Source organism: Lissotriton helveticus, chromosome 10 (assembly GCF_964261635.1).
Source record: "Lissotriton helveticus chromosome 10, aLisHel1.1, whole genome shotgun sequence".
Lineage (NCBI taxonomy): Eukaryota > Metazoa > Chordata > Amphibia > Caudata > Salamandridae > Lissotriton > Lissotriton helveticus.
Window position 1 is genome coordinate 198,227,773 of NC_136071.1, and position 23,616 is coordinate 198,251,388.

General features: G+C 45.5%; 1 protein-coding gene across 9 annotated transcripts in view; it reads right to left on the reverse strand.

Moving 5' to 3' along the window:
- Window positions 1-23,616, reverse strand: part of CCP110 (centriolar coiled-coil protein 110) — a 344,554-nt gene that overhangs the window by 136,859 nt on the left and 184,079 nt on the right. For 6 of the 9 annotated variants that reach the window (XM_078665112.1, XM_078665109.1, XM_078665108.1 and 3 more), the window contains exon 3: window positions 13,711-13,842. In XM_078665112.1, coding sequence (XP_078521238.1) covers window positions 13,711-13,842 — 132 coding nt within the window. Of the gene's footprint in view, window positions 1-13,710; window positions 13,843-15,318; window positions 15,495-23,616 lie in introns of those variants that run through there. The other 3 variants (XM_078665114.1, XM_078665113.1, XM_078665111.1) reach the window with 3 other exon arrangements.

Consider the following 23,616-nt stretch of genomic DNA (forward strand, 5'->3'; position numbering starts at 1 on the left):
AAACTGACTGGAATAATATACTTTCTGCAAATCGTTTTTATCCACCAGAATTTATAAATAGCCTACCATATACCCAACTTTTATGAGTGTAACTTTTGCCACTAAAGAAAAGAAATACAATGTGCAACAGAAATGATAACATATAATAATATATTATTTTAAAGAAATGCAAAGAACACACAAGAGATCAACAAGTAGAAACCAGTCAGAAAGCAATTGATTACCAAGACCTTGCTCACGGGGATAACGGTTGTCGTTATTCCTGTGAGCAAGGTCTCGGCTGAAACTGAAACGCGTTGGGGTGTGTTGGCAAGCTATGAATAAACACCCTTGAACTACACTTAATGGATGGATTGAACTATTTTGGTTAAAGAAGCACAGAGACGTGAGTGCGGTGAGAAGTCCCCTTTGGGGAAAGGGCGGCAAAATTTGAAAAGGCTTGGTCCTGCCGTACTCGGAACGCACCACCGCAGAAGCGCCCACCTGGTCAGGAGAATGGGACCATGCGGAAAGGATATATATTATATACACACGCACATGCTCACACGCTCACACACACGCTCGCTCACTCGTGAAGGCTTAATATAGGAAATCACAACAATATTAACAACTAAAATACCATATTATTTCAAAATTGCAACACAGACTTTTATAGAATGAATACCAAAAGAATAATATCTACATAATGCATTCAGGCTTTAGCTCAGATCTTCGTTAGGTGTCCAGATCTGGTGATCAGTGTAAGACAGAGTGAGCGCTGCCTTATGAGACAGCTCCAGGCTGCCGGTGCTGATCACTGCCCAGGAAGTGGGTAAGCTTGGTTCCTTCTCCCCGGTTGCTAAAAGGTGTCTGGTGATCAATGTCTGGACGAGCCAGTGGTCCTCCTTCGTAGGTGTCAATCTAGGACTGCTGATAAGGAGACCAACGCATGTTGAGGTCAGGGCTTTAGTAGCAATGGTGTCTTGCCGTAGCATAAAGGGCTAGCTGGCAATGGGCGGCACATCCAGTTGAGGGCCAGATTAGACCAGAGTGAGAAGGAAGGCGAGAGTGAAAAGTTCTCCAGTACAAGTAGAAGAAAAGCTTCACTACTGAGCCCTTAATGCTTTGTTTGAGTACACCCGGCACTGGCCTGTCCATCTGTTCCTGACAGTCCTGGGGCCAAAGGAAATGCACAATGGTTTTAGGGATGTGTGTGTGTGTGTGTGGTTCTAGGGTGGAGGTTGTGGTGATGGAGTATTTTATATGTTTTCTCTTAATCTCAGGGGGGTCCTTTGCAGCACCACTGTGCTATTGAGTGCCTAGCCCACAAGGAAGGTTGTGGGCTTTGCACCAATATGATGGGGGGGGGGTGCAGGTACGAAATTGGAAGGAGGAGATTGGGGTGTTGGTGAAACCAAAGCAAGGGCGGTAACGGGGTGCATGAATGCTTTGGGCAGTATCGATCACATGAATCAAGGGGTGGTTGCAAAAAGATGGTGGGGGGGCTCAGGTTCACTAGTTTCAGAAATTACAGATCTGAAGGAGAACTTATTGAGTGAGAAGACAGACACTGGTGGGAGTACCCAGCGGACATAAGTGAAGTAGGTCAATGCATGAAGTGACAGCAAAGTTCGGTCTGGTGGGAGTAGTTCTGTTTCCTGTATGGCCTGATTATTACTGTGCATAACTAACTGGTCCCTTAATAGGTCATCTTGTAAATTTCCAAAATTGCAATCAATAGCTAATTTCCTGAGTTCTGCTTACATACTGGCCTACAGACTCTCTCTCTACCGGTTTATGTAGAAAGAATTTGTATCTTGTTATTCCTATACAAACTTTGGGTGCAAACTACAAATCTAGATCTTTCAAGGCTGCAAGAAATACATTACCATCTCCCACAACTGGAACTGTCGGCATTTGGTTATAAAGCTTTTGGATAACACTAAAATGCAGCAACCAAGAAGCAGATGACACCATCACGGTGGCACCAAGGTGATCCCTGATAGATTTCCGGTTCACCATACCAGGATCTGCACATGCCGACGGATGATCATCAATATACTCCATAAGTGCCTCACTTGATCGAAATGGCAGAACACATCACTCGCCAGTTCATTAAGTGACAACCCCTTGTTAAACCAGAAGCCGCAATTTTTAAGCACGGATACAGGGAACAGAGGGCTATCCAATTCATTAGGCCAAAAAGACTCACTACAGTCGCTATCCTGGCCCAAGAGCAACATTCGTCTTACTGCCATTGACCTTCAATATGTCACTGCTCAACCAGGCTTGGATGGCAGACAAGCACATTCTGATAATGAAAAGTATGCCAAAAATTGGCCCACCATCATGCACACAACCCCAATATCATAGTTGGCAAAGAGCAGTCAAATTAACTGCGCTGTCACAAACTCTGCCTTTTCACTCCTCTAGCCCATAAAGCCAAACTCACCTGCAAAGCGTTTTTAGCGCATGGTCGAAGACTTCAAAACTCTTCCTCTAGACACCAGGCGTGCACTAGATCTCTCTCTAAGGATATCTCCTCAAAAACCCACTGAAAACAAAAACTAAAGAACATCCACCAGCCATATGAAACTACTGACTATTAAAACCCTGCTCTTCCCCAGTTTCCATGGTTTATGTCCCTTGACTGCGCCTTCTTTGGTGAATTAGTCGCTTTTTCCCAGAGCAAGACCTTAAAACCCTGGTGCAATCGCTGGTCCTCTCCAGACTGGACTACTGCAATTCTCTTCTTACTGGCCTCCCCAAATCCCACCTGTCCCCCCTTAAATCTGTTCTCCATTCAGCAGCTCGTTTCATTTATGGGGCCAAAGGAAGCGACCACATCACACCGATGTTATCCACCCTCCGCTGGCTTCCAATCGAGGCTAGAGCTACCTACAAGACTGCCTGTATCACCCACAAAGCCTTGCACTCCTCCTCTCCTCGCTACCTGGCGAATAAACTGAAACTCTCTGGAGGCTATAGACCATCTCGTAATGCGGAAAATTTACTTCTTGAACCTCCCACTTTCAAGAAGGAAAGGTCGATGGCCCAATCCTTTTCAGGCCACGCAGTGAGAATCTGGAACTCACTTCCGCCTCTGCTCCGGACCACCACCTCCTCCTAGGCCTTCAAAACGGACCTCAAAGTTCTCCTCCTCCAAAGACACCTCCAAATTTAATTCACGCCCTCTCTATTATCTGAAGGAAGACCTCCCGTTACTGAAAATTCTATTCTCCATGACTATGGAAGTGCCTTCCCAGTGTGCTCTTGTGGTTGGAGTGTTTGCCGCTTATTGCAGTATTATCCTTGTACCTGTGTTTGGTACTCTTTTGTAACATACACACCCCACTTTTCTCTTGTAACACACTGTTTGCTACCTCTCACATTTTGTTTGATTTTGATACTTGCACAAGTGCCACCATTGCCTACGTAACGTTTGTTCTTGTGCTTGAGTGTCTGTCATATATTGCAGTATTATACCTCTAATTGTACTTTGTTTTCTCTTGCAACCTGCACACGTCACTTTTCCCTCCTGTAATGTACCGTTAGCTACCTCTTGTATTTTGTTTGCTCACAATTGTCACTTTTTCTTCATGTAACTTAACGTTTGCTTTTGTAATTTGTTCACTTGTAATTTTCTCCTCATGTATCATTACTGTTCCTATTGTGAAGCGCTCTGACGCCTTCGGGTAAAGTCCGCGCTATATAAAAACGCATAAATAACATAAAATAAATAAATAAAACCTCCTTTCCAAAAGGATTCTCGTTCTATAGTAACACACTCCGATTCCTCCTGCTTACGCAACTCTAAAAAGCGCCAACCCCAAATAAACCCTCCCGTGCTGCTCAGCGCCTGGTCCGTGTCGAGCTTGTTTATGCAAGAGCGTGCAGATAAGAGTGCGTGTGCACAGCAGTTTCCAGCACAGGGCATGTTCGAGCTGGACAATAGTCATTAGCACAAGGCAGCCTCGGTGTTGGAGTGCTGCAGGGGGTCTAAAGGGAAGCCAGCCCTCTATTCTTGGCCGGGAGCAGCTGCTCTCCAAAACAAATCAGGTTACCGTTTCCAGGTAAACTGGAGTAAACACCAGGTCGCGCTTTGCCCATTATCCACTGCTCTGCAGGTTTGACACAAGTTACGGGCAACGTTAGTAAACCCGTCAGCGTCACAAACAAGGCGCGCATTCATATCCTACAGATGCAACTGCTGAGTCACGTTTTCAAGAGGGTACCTGTTTAAAGCACGCAATTTCTCAAAAATAATAAAAGAAAAACTAGATTTCTCTTTGTTGTTAAGTGTGATGGGAGATCAACACTTGTCTTTAAATTGCTTCTCGTTCTACAAAAGTAGGCATCTGAGCGATTTAAAAACAGTTCACACAACAGCAGCTCCTCTGGGAGTGACGAGACACAGCATCCTTCTATTTTAAAGTAGGTGGTTAGTCCCTCGGTGTCACCAATGCGGTGCGGATACAGTCTGCCCAGTTCATGTTCCACAAAGCCATTCTGTAAACAAATAGGTTATGTGCGCGAGATTGTATTCTGAGATGGGCAGATAATGCACCTTTTTCGCCGTAGCATCTATAAAGCACTTTCTCAGTCAGACTAGACATCACTTCGTATTTGTAGAAATTGAAGCATACTACTTCCTGGGCCTACATGGACGTTTTCATATTGCTTGATAGATCCAGGGTGGCGCTCTTAAATTGGAGTTGCTGCACCCTCATCTAGAATTAAATCAAAATGTGGTCGGTAGCCACTTAGGTTTATATCGTGCTAGTGTATGGAGAAGATATATGCGAGTGCATGTAAATGTAAATTGTAAATTGATACTTGTATAGCGCACTACTCACCCGCAAGGGTCTCAAGGCGCTTGTACGAATACCACTGTGGAACCATCCTGGCTTTTCCTGTGAGGTGTCCACTCCTGGCCACCCCCAAGGTGGAGGCCAGGCATCCTTAGCGTTGTGGGCGCCGTTGTGGAGATTAAGCAAGCTATTGCCCAGAGTTGCAGAGTGGGACTCCATGATTGAAATAGGCACCGAGGCGAGAATTATCAGGTCCGTGGAATTTTGAGCCAAAGACCCTCCGAGGCGGGGAATTGAACCCTGGTCCCGGGCTAGACCTCTGCATAAGGGTCTGCCGCTCTAACCATTGAGCCACACTTCTCCACAGTGCATAGTGGGCTATATTGTGTTACAAGTTTATGGCAAAGGCTGCTCATATGAAGTCCCAGAGATAGTATAGCCGAGTTTAGAGATGGTATCGAACACAGTAGAGCGCGACATAGCAACACATCTGGAGGCCCCTGAAGTGATGTGTTATAGTTTTGGTTGGGTACAAGACCCAGCTGAGTGTTGTTCATACCCCTCATGGTGATGCGAAGCGGTTCGGTCTGCTAGTTGTGGGATCATCTTGGGAAAGGCACGTCTTTAATGACTTCCTGTATTTCAGGTGCTCTTGTATGTAGGAAAGGTCAACTGGGGTACTGTTCTACAGTAAAACCTTCTGTTTGCTGAATATCGCTGCCAGCTCTTGCATAAGTACCATGAGTGATGGCTCATGCGTAGATTGCACCATGGGTGATGGCTCATGCGTAGATTGCACCATGAGTGGTGGCTCATGCATATATTGCACCATGGGCGATGGCTCATGCGTAGATTGCACCATGGGTGATGGCTCATGCATAGATTGCACCATGGGTGATGGCTCATGCGTAGATTGCACCATGAGTGGTGGCTCATGCGTAGATTGCACCATGAGTGGTGGCTCATGCGTAGATTGCACCATGAGTGGTGGCTCATGCGTAGATTGCACCATGGGTGGTGGCTCATGCGTAGATTGCACCATGGGTGGTGGCTCATGCGTAGATTGCACCAGGAGTGGTGGCTCATGCGTAGATTGCACCATGAGTGGTGGCTCATGCGTAGATTGCTCCATGGGTGGTGGCACATGCGTAGATTGCACCACGAGTGGTGGCTCATGCGTAGATTGCACCATGGTGGTGGCTCATGCGTAGATTGCACCATGGTGGTGGCTCATGCGTAGATTGCACCATGGTGGTGGCTCATGCGTAGATTGCACCATGGGTGGTGGCTCATGCGTAGATTGCACCATGGGTGATGGCTCATGCGTAGATTGCACCATGGGTGGTGGCACATGCGTAGATTGCACCACGAGTGGTGGCTCATGCGTAGATTGCACCATGGTGGTGGCTCATGCGTAGATTGCACCATGGTGGTGGCTCATGCGTAGATTGCACCATGGTGGTGGCTCATGCGTAGATTGCACCATGGGTGGTGGCTCATGCGTAGATTGCACCATGAGTGGTGGCTCATGCGTAGATTGCACCATGAGTGGTGGCTCATGCGTAGATTGCACCATGAGTGGTGGCTCATGCGTAGATTGCACCATGGGTGGTGGCTCATGCGTAGATTGCACCATGGTGGTGGCTCATGCGTAGATTGCACCATGGGTGGTGGCTCATGTGTAGATTGCACCATGGGTGGTGGCTCATGTGTAGATTGCACCATTGGTGGTGGCTCATGCGTAGATTGCACCATGAGTGGTGGCTCATGCGTAGATTGCACCATGAGTGGTGGCTCATGCGTAGATTGCACCATGAGTGATGGCTCATGCGTAGATTGCACCATGGGTGGTGGCTCATGCGTAGATTGCACCATGGGTGGTGGCTCATGCGTAGATTGCACCACGAGTGGTGGCTCATGCGTAGATTGCACCACGAGTGGTGGCTCATGCGTAGATTGCACCATGGGTGGTGGCTCATGCGTAGATTGCACCATGGGTGGTGGCTCATGCGTAGATTGCACCATGGGTGGTGGCTCATGCGTAGATTGCACCATGGGTGGTGGCTCATGCGTAGATTGCACCATGAGTGGTGGCTCATGCGTAGATTGCACCATGGGTGGTGGCTCATGCGTAGATTGCACCACGAGTGGTGGCTCATGCGTAGATTGCACCACGAGTGGTGGCTCATGCGTAGATTGCACCATGGGTGGTGGCTCATGCGTAGATTGCACCATGGGTGGTGGCTCATGCGTAGATTGCACCATGGGTGGTGGCTCATGCGTAGATTGCACCATGGGTGGTGGCTCATGCGTAGATTGCACCATGGGTGGTGGCTCATGCGTAGATTGCACCATGGGTGGTGGCTCATGCGTAGATTGCACCATGGGTGGTGGCTCATGCGTAGATTGCACCACGAGTGGTGGCTCATGCGTAGATTGCACCACGGGTGGTGGCTCATGCGTAGATTGCACCATGGTGGTGGCTCATGCGTAGATTGCACCATGGTGGTGGCTCATGCGTAGATTGCACCATGGGTGGTGGCTCATGCGTAGATTGCACCATGGTGGTGGCTCATGCGTAGATTGCACCATGGTGGTGGCTCATGCGTAGATTGCACCATGGTGGTGGCTCATGCGTAGATTGCACCATGGTGGTGGCTCATGCGTAGATTGCACCACGAGTGGTGGCTCATGCGTAGATTGCACCACGAGTGGTGGCTCATGCGTAGATTGCACCATGGTGGTGGCTCATGCGTAGATTGCACCATGGGTGGTGGCTCATGCGTAGATTGCACCATGGGTGGTGGCTCATGCGTAGATTGCACCATGAGTGGTGGCTCATGCGTAGATTGCACCATGGGTGGTGGCTCATGCGTAGATTGCACCATGAGTGGTGGCTCATGCGTAGATTGCACCATGGGTGGTGGCTCATGCGTAGATTGCACCATGGTGGTGGCTCATGTGTAGATTGCACCATGGGTGGTGGCTCATGCGTAGATTGCACCATGGTGGTGGCTCATGCGTAGATTGCACCATGAGTGGTGGCTCATGCGTAGATTGCTCCATGGGTGGTGGCACATGTGTAGATTGCACCACTGTCAGAACTAGAAAATGCTGTCCAAATTACCAAATGATGCAGTTATTCTTCAGTATTAAGATTTGATCTAATGAAAATGAGCTCAGCATTTTATACCATTGTCTCCACATAGCAGGAGAGTCGTGGTGCCCATTGCCTAGACATCTGCAGACCCTACAGTGTAACCAGCATTGCAAGGGCAACAATGATAGAAGGCACTGCTTGAAAAGTCACAGCATACACGGCAGACTGCAATACTGCACACACGTCGGGTACTGCCCACAAGGCAATAGAGGGGAGATAAGAAGAGTGAAATGCTCAGCCTACAAGGCCGTGCTGCATGGATAACATAGAATAACCCCTCATGAGCAGACATAGAAAGTTAGCTTTCTGCAGCTGGATTCACCGCTATAAAGGTAGGAGCAATGACCTTCAACAGGGCCAGTCTGGCAGGTCAGTGTGTAGGCCTTTTTTGGGGCTGTGTGGGGATTGGTATTGTAAACAACGTCAAATAAAGCCTAGGCAGTCGTAGCAAGCAGTAATGTGCAGGCAATCGTCTGTAGCTTGGATGGACCACCAACAATTTGTGGTAAAAGAGCAATAATGTGTCACGGTTTTTATATTTTTGATATGGAAGGAAACAAATTAATTGCACAGACGAATTTCTCCAAAATTACAACACATTACTCACAGTACGCACAAATACCTGTGGTTGCCCACCACTCGGGTACCACCCAGACAGCATGATGTCTTACAAAGTATGGAGTTCTTTAATTTACCAATGTTGGCCACTAACTACCCAGTTAATGAATATGGGCCACTTGTACTTTTGATCCTAGGCCGATATTCTGCCCCCCTTGTGAGCTAAACCCTAAATCTCGCTGGCATTCAGTAAGTTATCCTTGCTGTCAAAGAGAGACCTCAGAAAGGCCCAATGCAGCAAACCATATTCTCAAACCACAATTTCACACCACTCACTCGTGTTCTAATTAGGTGTCCTGAGGTGCCACGCAGGGACCACCCACTCGCATGCTCTGTCACCTACACAACGGCAATTCAGGTTTTGAACTCCCATATAAACACAGAGGATGAAGACAGTCGGCAATCCTAAATGGGGGTGGCATGGGCGATTTGCCAGTCTGGGTGTCCCCAAAATCGCCCCCTAGGGGTTGGTAAGAGCGGCGGTTGCATGTTGATGGCAAGGTGGTTGAAGTCCAATTAAGTGATGTCCCATTTCATAACATCCCACAAACACAGCTGTAGCGGGAAGTCCTCTGGGAGTCGGTGCCTCACGTTCCAGTATAATTAAGTATTAATTTGCAACAAAGCATATCACTGTATCAAACTTTCACTAAGGAGTGGTGCAACATCAAGCAGTGCTATACGCATTATGGCTTGGTGAAAGCAGACATGGATATGCAGTACCCCATCTATCGTGTACTGTATCAGTAGAATTTGCACTAGTGGTGCTAAAAATGGCTCTCTGGTCAAGAGATTGGGGCAAGGTCAAAGGAAGAGACATTTCTCACAGGAAACATGTTCATAAGAGCTATAATGTTTAGTAATCTAGTTCAACATTTTGTAAAGTGGACAAACCACGCTTATAGCATCACTCCAGGGCATGCAAAAAAAAAAAAATAATCAGAACACCAGAGTGAAAAGGGTCATTTTGCAAGCCTTGCTGAAACCTTCTTTACCTTCGGAAAGCTCCCCAAGTTAAACATTGAATTTCAGAAACCAAAGGCAACCACCATGGACATCATCCACCTTCAACTGAACTGAGACACACTATTGATGCATAGGTTTACCAAAGCTACTGCCCTCGACTACTGCTACTGCACAAAAGCATGCTGTGACCCTTCAACCGATACTCCAGTGACATGTTCAGCCCACCCACAATTACTACACCTTTCTGTACCTCAGTCATCTGATAGCAGAATATGTGGGATCTTTAGGTAAACCTGTCTCACCCGCTAACCACTGCCCCACGAGCATCTTTTAGTGTATCCTCACATCACCGTTGGCAGCAGCTCCATTCAGGACCATGCTTAACTTTCTATTTATTTTTCTGCTTTCCAAAGGATCTCATCCCAAACTGCATCTAACTTTTACTGAAGAAGAAGGTCTTTCTCCTTTTGATTTTGCAAACTTCAAACGGAAGGCCACAAATGTTTATTGGGAAAGCTTATCAAGAGAAAAAAACTCAAAAACAACAAGCAAAGGCGATCTTTTTACTAGAATGGGGCGGCAACATTCCTACTTGAGCGCTCAGTGGTATTCGACACAGTCCACTATCCTACCCCTCTACACGCATGAAAGGATCTTATAATTTAAGAAACCACACTGAAAGGGATCATCTCTTTCCTTGCCCATCTACTTTGTACATTTTACACAGTGAGTTTCCCAGGGTTTCTTGATCACCAGATGAATCTTTCAATATGTCTTTTTATATCTGCCACTTATTTATTTGCCATTATCATTCTCCCTCAACGCCTCCCTTCAACCAGTATCTCCCAAAATATACAACCTTGTTTGAAAGAGTGCTGCTGTGCATACTGTGCAAAATGTATTCTTCTCATGTTTTACTTCTTTGTCTTTTATTGAGAGGATATAGTGTCTTCTGAAATATGAACAGGTCCCTTGTTCTTCAAAAGATGTTGCAGCGTCTATTGTGGTGTTGTGAGTTCTGAGTGTCCATTGGAGACTATTGAGTAAGTGAGAAATATTTGACACGCATCTTGGTGCTTCCTGCATTGCTCAGGTCCATCCCCATTTTATTCGCATGCTGGGATGCATTGTTTTTTTTATCCTATTCAGGTTTGGCTAGGGGCCCAACGTCACATACACAGCACTGATTTTGGTGGTTGCTGCTCTGTTTAAACCAGCCATTTCATTTCCTTCCCTTATTGCATTGTGTCTTTTGCACCCATTTTGCTTCTCCGTTTCCTGGACGGACTGTCGCTTGTAGCAGATCATTGTTTTGGTGCTCTGTGTCTTGCTCAGGGTAAGTCCTGTTTCTGTTCCCTTTCCTTAATATCCTCATCGAACTACAGCCTATTCCTTCTCCCTTGACGTCCAGCTAATTTTTCTTCCTGCAGACTCTCTACACCACCATTTATTTTCTGCTCGGGGGAACTACAGTAAAGAGCTCTTTGTGAAGGGAGAAGACATTAAGAGGGTCTTCCTGTAGCATCTTTTATGTGTGGTGTTTGGCTGTAAGAGCCTGGAAACACATTCGGGCCACACCCCTGCTGCTTCAATACCCCTCATATCTTTCCTTGATGCATATACCCTCTCTCGCTCGGCAGTCTGAATACACTCTATCCACTGAATCTCTGACTGACGCCCACGCTCTTTGGTTCACTAATGCTAAGCACACCAATGGGTCACAATAGCACAGCTTTTGGGTGAACTACACAGATCAGTGTATGTATGATGTTAGCTGATTTTTTGATTGCTGCTCTGCTGCTCCTTGACACTTATACAACATATACCATTGCTTGTGGTATAATCCCCATTCCTTTAAGTTTCTCCTCTGCCACTCCTAAAGCGAACTTCCGAGCTCCAGTAGCGTGGCAACATAGGTAATGCTTGTTCCGGAGCGCTTCTCCTCCTGGTGCTCCTGGGTGGACCCTCCGAGGATATACCCAGGTTGGAGGTACATAGCCCAGTGATACCTGTTTATCTGTTGCCCTCCAGAGTAGATTGCTCAGACCGTGTTGCATAGCTGCTTATACAACATCCATTCCCACGGATTGCTTCCACTGCTGCTCCTGTGAAGACTCCCTCACAGCACATACCATGGCAGGTTGAATAACAGTTACATGTCCACCGCAGCAGAGTTGACTTCCATAAGCACATGCTAGGAGTGGTTGTAGATTGCCCAGTTCTACACGTTGTTCTGTGCCATCCTCATGTAGGCTCCTACGAGATATACATTAACTGCTTGTATACTGGTTGGCCCTCTGTTGATTTACACTGGACCCACCAAAAGAGTCCATACTACTCCTGGATGTATAACACCCATTCCTCTCGGTCACTCCCTGCTACTCTAGTGGGAACTCCTCAAAGTACAGACTGTGGTTAGATGTGGCATGATCATTCCTATAGGATGCTCTCTACCACAATTAGGACTACGCAGAACACATTTTTGTTGCGTTGTATAATAATTGGTCGTGTATCGCACCATGCAGACCAGTAAAAGCATATACTTAGGCCAGTCATAAAATTCCCTTTCTTATGGGTTATTGCTAGTTGCTTCCACATGAACTAAGAGGATCTACTATACCAAGTTACATAATACTTTCTCCAAAGTATTGCTCACCTGCCACTGCTGGCTGAACTTCTTGCAGCTTGCATTATGGATGTTTATTACCTGCCCCTATAAATTTTTCCCAGACGGTCCTGGGCGAAAGCCACAGAACATATATCAGGGATTTTTGCACAATGCCAATTCTATAGATTTTTTTTCTACCCTAATACTGCTGGATTCCAGAGCATAAACAACAGTTTCTGTAAGACTGGATCTCTCAAGGGTAGTGTCCTTCACCTGTGTATAACACTTTCCCCTACGCACAAATAACTGCTTGCTGCAACACAGTTTAAGAAGTTTCTACCATGTAACCACACTAGAACACTCCCAAAGAGGCTAAGCAGCGCTCATAAAAATAGCTACCAATGAACTCGAATTTAGTGCTTAAGTCTTAAGTCTTATTTCTCACTTTCGCCTGAAAGTCATGTATAGGCATAGCGACAACACAGGAGCACAACTTATGGTGCCTAAGCGTGATATCGCCAGAACATGGAAGGAGACTTCAGCTCCTTCGCTAGAGGTTTGGAGAGAGGCCTGGACTGATGCATGGGCTTGGAACTTCCTATATACATAGCTAGGGGCTCTACAGAAATACTACAAAATCTGGGAATGCTGGGCTCCCTATGGTGGGATACAGCTAGAACCATGTCCCCAACTGGAAGGAACTCTGGAGACCGAGATAAGGGCGTGCAAATCCTAAGAGTTGTCCAGGTGGTGGGCGGATGGGAACAATGGGCAGGAGAGAATATATCCTTTCTTCCCCCTTGCCCCCCCTTCTGCTGTTTTTTTCACTCTTTTCTCTGAAGCTATAGTGGGTGGCGATGCTCGCAGTGGGAGCTTGGTCCTTTTTTTGCTATTATAATGTTTGCTTTTAGTTCCGTTTTTATTTTGGTTTTTGCAATTGGCTGATGCAGATTTTAACAGGCACTGGACTGTGTCAGACCATTCGATTATCCTACTCATTCTGCGGTTTTGTCTTTTCTCACATGATTATTATTTTCACCTTATTGATTTCCTTCTTATGACTCATTTTAAAAAAAAGTTTGGATAAAAAAAATTTTTAAATACAGGGGCACAACTTTGCATATAGGCTACATGGCAGACACAATCTTCCATCCATGGTACTCTGATGGAGTAGCATGGTATCCGTTCGCAAATTCACTTTTTCAGGGATTAGAATTGACGCAGTTGTTTGAAAGGAGGGCAAAGCTCAACATTATTTATAGCTCTTTCACATACTGCACGATGAACACCACTAATACATAGTAAATGATCACTAGTAAATAGTTATTAAAATAACATCACACTGATTTCGGGCTGCGTTAAGATAAAAGCAACAGAAAATTGACAGAAAAGAAGAGGCCTTTTTTCAACTGATGTAAATCTTAAAACAAAGCGGAATTAATGAGGACTAAAATTAAATTCGTGCACAAAATCCATGTAAAGTTAGTAATGCAAGAGCAAGTATCACTATTTCATTTCAACCATGATAAAATCATGAAACGAAAATATATTTATAAAATAATGAATACCTGTACGTTCTCCAAGATTTCATGGACCCGGTTAAGTAAAGCGGTTTTCTTCCTGTTGTTCTGTTTACTCGTCTCGAGCTCTATTGCCTTTTGTCTGTACTGCTGCATTTCTTTTTTCTTCTCAAAATCAAGCTGTAAAATGCAATTGATGCATTACCATACAACGCCTATTATTAAACCCACAACAATGCAATTTATCTACAAGCATTTCAGCTTTAAAACGAAGGTAGAAACAGACAGAAATTGGGCATTTACCAAATGGTACCTTAACTGTATCGGCCTGGGCAGTAGGAGATTCTAATCGAAGTTTTTGCAAATTTACTATACATGAAATGATGCAAAATTACCGTTACTAACCTTGACAAAAAGCTGAACCAAAAGAAATGCGAACCGATCATTTAAATCAGTATTTATGATTTTGCAACGTACTTTTTTCATATTGGGACTATCTATATAAGGGCTTCTTAAAAATTGGTTAAACTAATGAAAATCGACCACGAATAAAAGAACTTTCTTTTCGGTAAATTGTTAATTGCATAATAACTAGGTTTGTATTATTATGTTTCGCGTTTGTTTAAATGAGATACAAAGGTAATAAGATAGTTTTTCACTGCAAGCCACATGTCAAACGCCGCAGAGCATTGTTAATAGCCAACTACACTGTACACAAACCAGCAGAGTACTAGTTTCACCATTGTACTAATACTAATGCCATTTTATTTACTTTATTCGAAAAGCATCTAGCTACAACTAGCTTTCTAACCTTTCTGCCAAGCTGCAGCAAATTCCTTTGAGCTGGTAGAAGCCATAAACACCTCCAGATAAAAAAAAGCAATAGCAAAACCCTTTTACTTGGCAAATAGCTTGAATTAAAAAAAAAACACTGCCGAATTTTGGCAGCAGTCATAAAATAAGGATTAAAAGTCACTTCAAGTGATTCAATCAAAACGGATTTAACGTTTCTGATCTCATGGGGTGCTAATCACAGCACGTGCACAGGAGGCGGAGTTAAATATGATTGTAGAGAAACCAGGTGAAGCATCTTTGTAAAGTGAGAATGTTACACCGTGTCCACAATGAGGGCACGTTCGGAAACGCCCACCCGGCGTGTAAACTAAGTAAACATCTTTGTGAAACAGGCACAGTGAGATTTTACAACACAGTTCATAGTTTAAATCCCCATATGACCATAATAGCTTCTACTTGAACGCCTACTTAACCAGCGAACATGTTCCTCTAAAACTAGTAGATAAAATAACAAGGCACAAACAAGCATTTTCTAAGGTCGTCAGGCAAATATTCCCTATAGTAGCGATACAACCTGTCGCCCGTTAACATACCTTGGTAAACAACAGCTACAACGTAGATAGATCGGCAAGTACAAGTTACCTCAGGAACTTGTGTACTTCGAAGCTGCACAGATCTGCGAATACGCGTCTTGCCCGATTTATACATTTGGATTAAAGCAAAATTAACTTCATAACACTTCGTCATACGTCTCAAAAAATACAAAAGCAATCACTGACAGACTAATAAGCCGTCCACTGCCTAAAGTACGAATGTGGCGGTGCTAGGTATATCGATGTCAAGCAATGACACGGTACCTACCTGGACATGTACACACACTGGCAGCATTGTTGGCGGAAAAGCATAATCTCATTTAGATTCGATTTGCGGTCACTCGTCCCGTCATGAATACTATACAAGCGAGGCAGCGTAAGCAGGTTCACTCGACAAAAGCCACCAAAGATCCAAGGACAAAAGCCAGCCGTCACGTGACCCAAGCGGCTGTTTGTTTGCTGATTGCCAGGGATAGTGAAGCCGAGAGGCATCGAATGACATAACAGCTCTGTTTTAAAGGTCTAAGGAGATAATTAACTCATTAAGGACTAGACCACGGGCGCTAGTCCCAAAACTGGACGAACTAGAACACAAACGCTGACCTGGAAAAATTGAGAGAGAGAGAGCGGTTGCCATGCTTATTTTGTTGTATGTTTCCAACTTCAGAAAAAAAATGCACAATACGTGTTTTTCTCACTAGTTCTTGTGAATTAACGTGCGAGAGTGTACCTTGTTGTACAGCTTTATTTCAAAATTACAGTGAAAACGAAGGTAAATTAAGTCTTTAAATACAGTTTGTAAGAAAAGTAGAAAAAAATATAAAGGTAGTGTAAGTATTGGGAAAAAAACAGACACATGGTGGTCCAGAGAATAAATACAGACTGCTATATTTACAAAAGTGGTAGACCAAAGTGTTGAGAACTTCGAGATTCCAATTTTATAGAGGATGGGTAACTGGGTGATACGATACAATATCGCCATTGAGGGATTTTGGTAATAGCATAACACGAGGCTGAAGGTGTGGTTTATAAATGTAACCACAATACCAAGATGGCAAACTAGGAACATATTATATATGGTTTTAAAAGGTACTATTATTTTATGTTTGTTTTGGGGTAGTTAGCTTGAAAAGGCGTTTTCTTCAAAATGCACCAACACCCGGACACTAATTGGAATTCAAATGAGTAGGTGTTAACTTTTTTTGAATTAATTGGTAATAAAACTACGGACTATATCTAGGGTCCGTGAAATTAAGCCGAAATGTTTCTATTTTAAGTAGATGAAATTAATACTTTCAAATATGTTCCCTTTAATTAGATTGTTTGCCACATAACTTGGATAACCTTGCCTGCATAATCCCAGTAGCCCTGACAATGTTAAAGCTTTGCAGAGTGGTTTGGGGGCCACCGTTATAATAAAATACACATTTCAAAGACAGCTGTGAAACATTTTTAAATTTCATGATTCCCTATGAAATATGGCTTTTTATACCACTGCTTTTTGTGCAATACAATAACTAAATATCAATCTATCAAAGAGTGGCCACTCTGCAGATATAGTTAGAGGGACCAGAGATGGGTTACTCTTTCATTACACAATTTCAATTTTCAATTTATTTTATTTATGATTACGGAACTCCGAAGAGGTCCACATAAAATAAAGATCACAGATATTCAAAATGTCTCAAGAATACAAAAGAAAAAAGCATACATAAAAATAAATTTCAGATATACAGAAATAATCAAAATCACTAGTATTGCAACCTAATACAAAGTCAAAAAGCAATTAAAGAAATTGTATAATTTAAAACAAAACATTTCATTCGGAGGATTATTCATGGCAAAGATAAAATCAGAAGCAGACAAGATGTTCAATTGCAGACAGATAGGCCTTAACCATTTACGCCTAAATGAAAGTAAAGCTGGGCAAACAAAAATTACATGCAGCAAGTCTTGGGCTTTCATGTGACACAAGTCACATATAGCAGGTGAGCCATACCATCTGGATAAGAGCAGTTTTAAAGGAAGTAAATCCTGTCTTACTAGGAACATAAAACGCCTGACACCATGAGTAATGTTCCAAAGAACAAAAGGTTGTGCTTTCCTCACCAAACAGGAGTCAATGGCTAGCTTTATGCCCTTTTTCCTGGTACGAAGCTCTCTATCCAGTCTAAACCCTAGTTCCCAAGAAGTACATTTCAAACGGGTTTTTATCTGATGTGGAGATAAAGAGAATAACTCAGCTTTATCTAGTTGTAATTGACTCACCGCATATCTAAAGTTTTTTATAAGCAGGGAATAGTCATTGAAATGTCCCAGCAACTCGTTTTTTATTAGATGTCGTAACGTGCCTGGGTCACTCGTTGCTAGGCTAAAGACCCAGCGCACAATCCCCGCTAGACCTTGTACCCAGCTACTACGTAAGCCAAATTCCTGTCATTACACTCTTCAGCGAACTCTGCAAAACGTTTACTCCTTTCAAAATTAAACCAGGGGAAGAAGTCTGCTAAAATATGCGCACATTCCTCCAATGTGTGCAAAGGTAAGATATATATTTTTTTAGAAAAAAGATCTTTTTACAAAAAACAAAACATACGTTGATAACCTCTTCGATGAATCGGACGTCCCCTGGCCGTCTGACGTCAAGGTGGGCTTGTGCGGAGGACTGCCGGGGACCGTCCAAAAGGCGCACGTGTAATTTTTTTCAGCACCGCAGCGGAATGTCCGCCGCAGCGAAGAGCTTAACCCCTTGGGTGCACATGACGGCTCCATGCCTTCATGAGTCACGGGCGCCGTGTGCTCATGACGGCGTGGAGCCGCTGCCGCTGCACCCACTCGGCACTAATTCCACGCCTGTGCGGGCAAATTATTGAGCGGGCGTGGTCATGACGGAACCACGCCGTCATGAGCACACGCCGCCCGTGACTCATGACGGCGTGGATCCGTCATGAGCACCGAAGCGCCGCGCTTACCCTCTAGCGCCCCCGCCTCCCCCGCGGCGGAATTCGTGGCGCAGGGAAGGGATTAATGAACAGAATTTTCAAAACAAACTTTCACCTGTTAGTACTTTGTAAAAATGGTAATAGGTTGGTCACAATAATCAAACCTAATAATTAACAATATGTTACACCCTAACCCAGAAGTCAACGAAACGCTGACCGCACTACTATGTAAAATTGTCATAGAAACTAAATGGCTGATTTCTATCTTTGGTAAACACACCCATCAATCAATCACATCACCAGTTCTAAGCCCTATGTAATGTGATATACTGTGAACTTTGCACAGTATTCCATAGCTCAATATATAAGTCTGTTTTATACAACTTATACATTTACAATGACCTACCCTATTTATATATACAGCCAGAAATGTAACATTTAGATATTAATATACATATTTTTGATACAATATTCACATATTTTCACATCATTTTACTCTACCTTTTATTTTGATAAAACACTCCACTTTACGCCACTGAAGTGTGTGAGAGTTGACTTTACGCCACTGCACTCTGCTATTTACAGTATTTATGATTGTAGGACATGCCTTCATAGCGGAACATCCCCAAAATGTTTTTTTTTTCTATCTCCTGGTCTTCACCTACTCTCTGCTCCTGACCCTGGAACTCGTAACTTGTTCTCACTGTACTGCAGTGGGAAGGCACAAGTGAACTCCCCACATGGGGTAGGAGTGGGGTGCTCACATGATTGGGTCAAGTGTCGTTACTGGGAGTACCCTATGAAAGGGTACACCACATACCCAGGGGGGGTACGGCATTGGCAAGTCGGGGACGTGGCACTGTGGGTGCAGTGCGGTAGTCCTGTAGGAAGAGGGGCTTAGCAAGGGGTGTGAAACAGATCATCCATCTGTCATGACAAGCGGTGGGTGCACTAGCACCAAAGTTGTGCTGGGTCAGTGTATGGCTTGCAAGTTCGGGTCGGCTTGAGCCCATGCGCTAGTGATGTTTTTAGAACCCCGCCACCAGCCTGCCAAGACGGGCCCATTTGCGCAGTGGCACCACGGAAGTGCAGACCGTAAGTCCGGACCACCAATTGTCAGCCGAATAGCGCACGGACACCACGGGTGTCCTGGAGACCCAAGCCACGCCTGCCACGACAAGCCAGTGTGCATGCTGGTTTCTTGCGTAAAGTGTGAAATTGCACGCACCCTAACAACAACATATGTTAGGAAGCGGTGAGGATATGTTTGTAAACGTAGGTCAGGCCTGCCATTACAGCCTCGGTGCGCACTGACACCTCGGGTGTGGTTAACCTATGTGTCCGACCTGCTCTGGCAGGCCGGTGTGTGCACTCGCATGAACTGTGTGTATCAAACATGTGTTCCAGCTGCCACAGCAGGTTTGTAAGAGCACTCTTGCATGCGTACTCCATTTGGCCCGTAGCAAACACGTTCATCCGGAGGCAGTCTTTCGCCTCTACTAGGATGGAAGATGAAGGACTGGGTAGGCACCTATGGGTGTTCGCTGCACAGGTAGGAAATAAGACCCATGAGGGTTCCCCTACTTAGGAGGCTTGCTCTTCCCTTAAGTTAGAAAAGGGAAGGGGGGTCGCCGGTATCTCAAGCTTCAATAAGGGATTGCAGTGACAAAGCCTCATGATGTTTCCTATCAATGGATTCACTAGGCCAACTAACACTTTAAATAAAATCCATTATATATTTTAATGTAATTATTCTAAGAGGGCATGAAATCCCCCCCCCCCCCCCCCCAAAAAAAAGAACCCAACCCAAAGATTACAGTTGAGTTATGTTATGGTTAGGGCTTATTATAATATCCCACTATCAACTCACAATTAAACTACATAAACATTGGCGTCCCATTAATTCTAAACATGACTCGTACAGGGAAGCAACTATTACTCGCCTATTCGATATTCATTGTTAATTGCATGCAATAAGCACTTTCTCCATTCCACCCCATAAAAATGAAACCTTTTTGCGCTTATACCTACAGTACTATACATTATTTGAATCATACTCTCAAAACAGTTCATTTAAATGTGGCAAGTTATCGTTACTTCGTGGTATGTTTCATTGAGGATAGATGGGATGCTGTGTGGTGTTGCATAAGAACGAGATTTAATGTTGAAAGATAAAAATAAACGAAGAACTATTTTAAAATCTGTATAGTTTAACTGTGGGTTGTAATAGAGGAATGTCATAATAAGCCCCAACTATAACTGAAATACATATATATACACATACATATATATATATATATATACATATATATATATATATATATATATATATATATATATATATATATATACACATACATATATATACACACATACATACACACACACTATAACTGAATATATATATATATATATATATATATATATATATATATATATATATATATATATATATATATATATATATATATATATATATATATATATCAATGCTCGAAGGTGTCCACCTTTGAGTAGCACGCGAACAGCAGCTTGGTTTATGTATAGGTGAGGACGGGGATCCACTCGTAGACGCCGCTCCGTACGGGATCTGCCCGACGCGTTTCGAAGCTCCATATGCTTCTCTTCAGGGACTTTAACGGAAGCGGTGTGCGCAACCGCCGACCCACTTCCACATTTTATATATAGCACACCCACCGATGGGAGGCTCAAATGAGACTGCATTCTGGGAAGTGTGGTCCGGGAAGCACACAATCAAGTCCTGTATGGACTACACAAGTGGGCCCGTCCTCAATTCCAAGTACGACTGCTGCTTCACTTTCGTGACCCCCAGGGTACCGGGGTGGTGCATACTCCGCGGCTGGACGGCCGCGTATAAATCAATGCTCGAAGGTGTCCACCTTTGAGTAGCACGCGAACAGCAGCTTGGTTTATGTATAGGTGAGGACGGGGATCCACTCGTAGACGTCGCTCCGTACGGGATCTGCCCGACGCGTTTCGAAGCTCCATATGCTTCTCTTCAGGGGCTTTAACGGAAGCGGTGTGCGCAACCGCCGACCCACTTCCACATTTTATATATAGCACACCCACCGATGGGAGGCTCAAATGAGACTGCATTCTGGGAAGTGTGGTCCGGGAAGCACACAATCAAGTCCTGTATGGACTCCACAAGTGGGCCCGTCCTCGATTCCAAGTTCGACTGCTGCTTCACTTTCGTGACCCCCAGGGTACCGGGGTGGTGCATACTCCGCGGCTGGACGCCGCGTATAAATCAATGCTCGAAGGTGTCCACCTTTGAGTAGCACGCGAACAGCAGCTTGGTTTATGTATAGGTGAGGACGGGGATCCACTCGTAGACGGCGCACCGTACGGGATCTGCCCGACGCGTTTCTAAGCTCCATATGCTTCTCTTCAGGGGCTTTAACGGAAGCGGTGTGCGCAACCGCCGACCCACTTCCACATTTTATATATAGCACACCCACCGATGGGAGGCTCAAATGAGACTGTGCATTCTGGGAAGTGTGGTCCGGGAAGCACACAATCAAGTCCTGTATGGACTCCACAAGTGGGCCCGTCCTCGATTCCAAGTACGACTGCTGCTTCACTTTCGTGACCCCCAGGGTACCGGGGTGGTGCATACTCCGCGGCTGGACGGCCGCGTATAAATCAATGCTCGAAGGTGTCCACCTTTGAGTAGCACGCGAACAGCAGCTTGGTTTATGTATAGGTGAGCACAGGGATCCACTCGTAGACGCCGCTCCGTACGGGATCTGCCCGACGCGTTTCGAAGCTCCATATGCTTCTCTTCAGGGGCTTTAACGGAAGCGGTGTGCGCAACCGCCGAGCCACTTCCACATTTTATATATAGCACACCCACCGATGGGAGGCTCAAATGAGACTGTGCATTCTGGGAAGTGTGGTCCGGGAAGCACACAATCAAGTCCTGTATGGACTCCACAAGTGGGCCCGTCCTCGATTCCAAGTACGACTGCTGCTTCACAGCAGCTTGGTTTGTTCACGTGCTACTCACAGGTGTACACCTTCGAGCATTGATTTATACGCGGCCGTCCAGCTGCGGAGTATGCACCAGCCCGGTACCCTGGGGGTCACGAAAGTGAAGCAGCAGTCGTACTTGGAATCGAGGACGGGCCCACTTGTGGAGTCCATACAGGACTTGATTGTGTGCTTCCCTGACCACACTTCCCAGAATGCACAGTCTCATTTGAGCCTCCCATCGGTGGGTGTGTTATATATAAAATGGGAAAGTGGGTCGGCGGTTGCGCACACCGCTTCCGTTAAAGCCCCTGAAGAGAAGCATATGGAGCTTCGAAACGCGTCGGGCAGATCCCATACGGAGCGGCGTCTACGAGTGGATCCCCGTCCTCACCTATACATAAACCAAGCTGCTGTTCGCGTGCTACTCAAAGGTGGACACCTTCGAGCATTGATTTATACGCGGCCGTCCAGCCGCGGAGTATGCACCACCCCGGTACCCTGGGGGTCACGAAAGTGAAGCAGCAGTCGTACTTGGAATCGAGGACGGGCCCACTTGTGGAGTCCATACAGGACTTGATTGTGTGCTTCCCGGACCACACTTCCCAGAATGCACAGTCTCATTTGAGACTCCCATCGGTGGGTGTGTTATATATAAAATGGGAAAGTGGGTCGGCGGTTGCGCACACCGCTTCCGTTAAAGCCCCTGAAGAGAAGCATATGGAGCTTCGAAACGCGTCGGGCAGATCCCATACGGAGCGGCGTCTACGAGTGGATCCCCGTCCTCACCTATACATAAACCAAGCTGCTGTTCGCGTGCTACTCAAAGGTGGACACCTTCGAGCATTGATTTATACGCGGCCGTCCAGCCGCGGAGTATGCACCACCCCGGTACCCTGGGGTCACGAAAGTGAAGCAGCAGTCGTACTTGGAATCGAGGACGGGCCCACTTGTGGAGTCCATACAGGACTTGATTGTGTGCTTCCCGGACCACACTTCCCAGAATGCACAGTCTCATTTGAGCCTCCCATCGGTGGGTGTGTTATATATAAAATGGGAAAGTGGGTCGGCGGTTGCGCACACCGCTTCCGTTAAAGCCCCTGAAGAGAAGCATATGGAGCTTCGAAACGCGTCGGGCAGATCCCGTACGGAGCGGCGTCTACGAGTGGATCCCCGTCCTCACCTATACATAAACCAAGCTGCTGTTCGCGTGCTACTCAAAGGTGGACACCTTCGAGCATTGATTTATACGCGGCCGTCCAGCCGCGGAGTATGCACCACCCCGGTACCCTGGGGGTCACGAAAGTGAAGCAGCAGTCGTACTTGGAATCGAGGACGGGCCCACTTGTGGAGTCCATACAGGACTTCATTGTGTGCTTCCCGGACCACACTTCCCAGAATGCACAGTCTCATTTGAGCCTCCCATCGGTGGGTGTGTTATATATAAAATGGGAAAGTGGGTCGGCGGTTGCGCACACCGCTTCCATTAAAGCCCCTGAAGAGAAGCATATGGAGCTTCGAAACGCGTCGGGCAGATCCCGTACGGAGCGGCGTCTACGAGTGGATCCCCGTCCTCACCTATACATAAACCAAGCTGCTGTTCGCGTGCTACTCAAAGGTGGACACCTTCG